This window comes from Anguilla anguilla, chromosome 6, assembly GCF_013347855.1.
Source record: "Anguilla anguilla isolate fAngAng1 chromosome 6, fAngAng1.pri, whole genome shotgun sequence".
NCBI classification, from domain to species: Eukaryota; Metazoa; Chordata; class Actinopteri; order Anguilliformes; family Anguillidae; genus Anguilla; species Anguilla anguilla.
Window position 1 is genome coordinate 3,141,140 of NC_049206.1, and position 2,500 is coordinate 3,143,639.

General features: G+C 53.2%; 1 protein-coding gene across 1 annotated transcript in view; it reads right to left on the reverse strand.

Moving 5' to 3' along the window:
* LOC118229555 (protein unc-13 homolog A-like) overlaps positions 1-2,500 on the reverse strand; it is a 63,478-nt gene that overhangs the window by 13,323 nt on the left and 47,655 nt on the right. Inside the window, exons 33-37 of the mRNA XM_035421599.1 lie at positions 1,875-2,018; positions 978-1,055; positions 777-854; positions 434-522; positions 46-198 (exon numbers count right to left, since the gene is read on the reverse strand). Coding sequence (XP_035277490.1) covers positions 46-198; positions 434-522; positions 777-854; positions 978-1,055; positions 1,875-2,018 — 542 coding nt within the window. The remainder of the gene's footprint in view (positions 1-45; positions 199-433; positions 523-776; positions 855-977; positions 1,056-1,874; positions 2,019-2,500) is intronic.

Sequence of the window (2,500 nt, forward strand, 5' to 3'; positions counted from 1 at the left end):
GAGAGATAGAGAGATAGAGAGAGAGAGCGAGAGAGCGCCGCTCACTTGCTGTCCAGGAAGTCCATGATGGGCTGCAGGACGTTGTCAGCATCCTGGGCCACGCTGCTGCAGGCGCTGGCCGGGACCGTGTTGGTCCCCTTCACCTGGCTCAGGATGTCCCCCATCTGCCGCACACTCTCCTCTATGTGCGGCTGGAAACTACGGGGGGGAGGGGGGGGCGAGGGGGGAGAGAGAGTGGGGGAGGGGGTGAAGATTGAAAGCGGTGGAGTTTTGAACACTGAAAAAACATTACGAAGAACCTACTCTTCCAATTTCAGGATTTACCGAGTCAAATGAACAAAAACAGAAAACGGCCAAAACTTCATCTTCCTGAGAGCCCGCTCACACTGATTCAGTAATGTGTGTGCGTCCTGTGACCTCTCACACACGTTACCTGACTGCAAACACCCTGCTGAGGTCGTCCATCACGTTGTTGAGCTTCACCTGCAGCTCCTTCAGGAAGTCGCTGGCCTCCACGTTCAGCTGGAAGGCAGGAAAGGCCGGGTGACGGAAGTGCTGGCGCGCGCTGATGACATCACAACGGGATGCCTCGGCACGCAGAATCACAGAAGCTTACCGTTTACGATTCTGAATTCCGTGCTCCACATGGTGTGGAGTCCCAGTGTGATGACATCACAATAGGGCGTCAGTGGTGTGGAGGTTAGGGATGAGGGCAAGGGGGTTATGGGAGGGTACAGGTGAGGGAGAGGGAAGGTGGAGGTGAGGGAATCACTCACGTCTTTGCCCCCCATGGCCTCGAACATCTTCTCCAGCTGAACTCGCAGCTGCTGGATGTTATTGATCAGGATGCAGGGCTGCAGAGACATCACATCATCAGTGTGTTTCTCTCTCTCTCACACACACACACGCACACGCACACACACACACACACGCACACACACGCACCCACACGCACAGACACACACACACACACTCACCACTTTCTCCTTGGAGCAGTGACCAGCGAAATCCTTGGCGATGATGTCAGCGTAGGAGAGCAGCACGTTGCCGATGGTCTGTAGCGAGAGGGCGGGGTGTGGGGGAGGGGGTGGGCAGGGGGCGTGGGGGAGGGGGTGGGCAGGGGGCATGGGGGAGGGGGAAGGGGTGGGGACGGGAGACATGAGCTCAGAGATGAAAGGGAGATCCCGTGTTTGATCCTCTTCCTCCCAATATGAAACAAAGTCAGAAATATCACAACGATCCGTTTCCAGGACAACGAACGAGGAACAAAGGCAACCAACATGCCCGGAAGAGCTTGTCCCGTGAATAAGGGAACCCCCCTTCAAAGGGAGTGCACTGAAAACTCATTAAACTACACTGCACTCACTCAGCAGCACAGTGCATGGTGTGTGAACACAGGAAATGAGGAGGTAGATATTAACAAACAGACCTTGTTTTAAATCATTTCATCATTATTCTCTTTTTCTCCCCAACTAGTGCTGACAGTTGTGGGACGGAGTGTAGCACAGTGGGTAAGGAACTGTGCTTGTAACCGAAAGGTCGCAGGTTCGATTCCCGGGTAAGGACACTGCCGTTGTACCCTTGAGCAAGGTACTTAACCTGCTATGCTTCAGTATATCCAGCTGTATAAATGGATACAATGTAAAAAGTTGTGTAAGTCGCTCTGGATAAGAGCATCTGCTAAATGCCTGTAATGTAATGTAAATGTAATGGAAGAACAGACAACAGGTATCAACTTTTAGCCAGTGGGCATTTGACGTGTTGCTGGGAGGTAATAATGTAGTGGAACTTTGGGGAAATCCCCCCCCACACCCCCCATCTAAAACCCCACCCTGATCCTGGTGGGACAAACTGGCCTTGGCCCGCAGACGCACCTTGGCGAACCTCCGCATGTAGTTCCCCACGATCTGCGGGTCGGGGCACTCCAGCTTCCGGATGATCTCGAAGCTCTGGTTGAGCTGGGAGAAGACGTCCACCACGGAGCAGGAGAACAGGGCGTGCTCGGACGTCTGCTGGAACTGCGGACGCACAGGGGGAGGGGCGCTCAGCTTCCACGTGCAGCGAGCAGCTACTGACAGGGCGGTACTGCGCAGGAAAAGGGCTGTAACTCCTACACAGACCCCCCGATACGGATGCAAGTGCCCTCATCTTACAGCAGACAACCAGCACCTTAACATCCCCTTCTGGAGTACGGAGCCAAAACAACAAAAACAACAAATTGGCTGTCCCAATACTTTTGCATTTTACCACCTATATTCATATTTTTATGCTTTCCCAGTTCCATTAACCGCTCTGAATGTTTTTTTTTTTTTAGAATTATGAGCCAGTGTTCTAGAACTCCGCCGCTCTCTGTCGCCAGCAGCGATTGCTGCACACCAGCGTTGGAATGTTCAGCTAACAACGTTCTGATCACATGCTCGTGATCTACTTAGCCGTGCCAGTAAAGGCCCATCGGAACTTCGAGGGAGAGGAGAAGTAGCAGAGAGACAGGGAGAGAGGG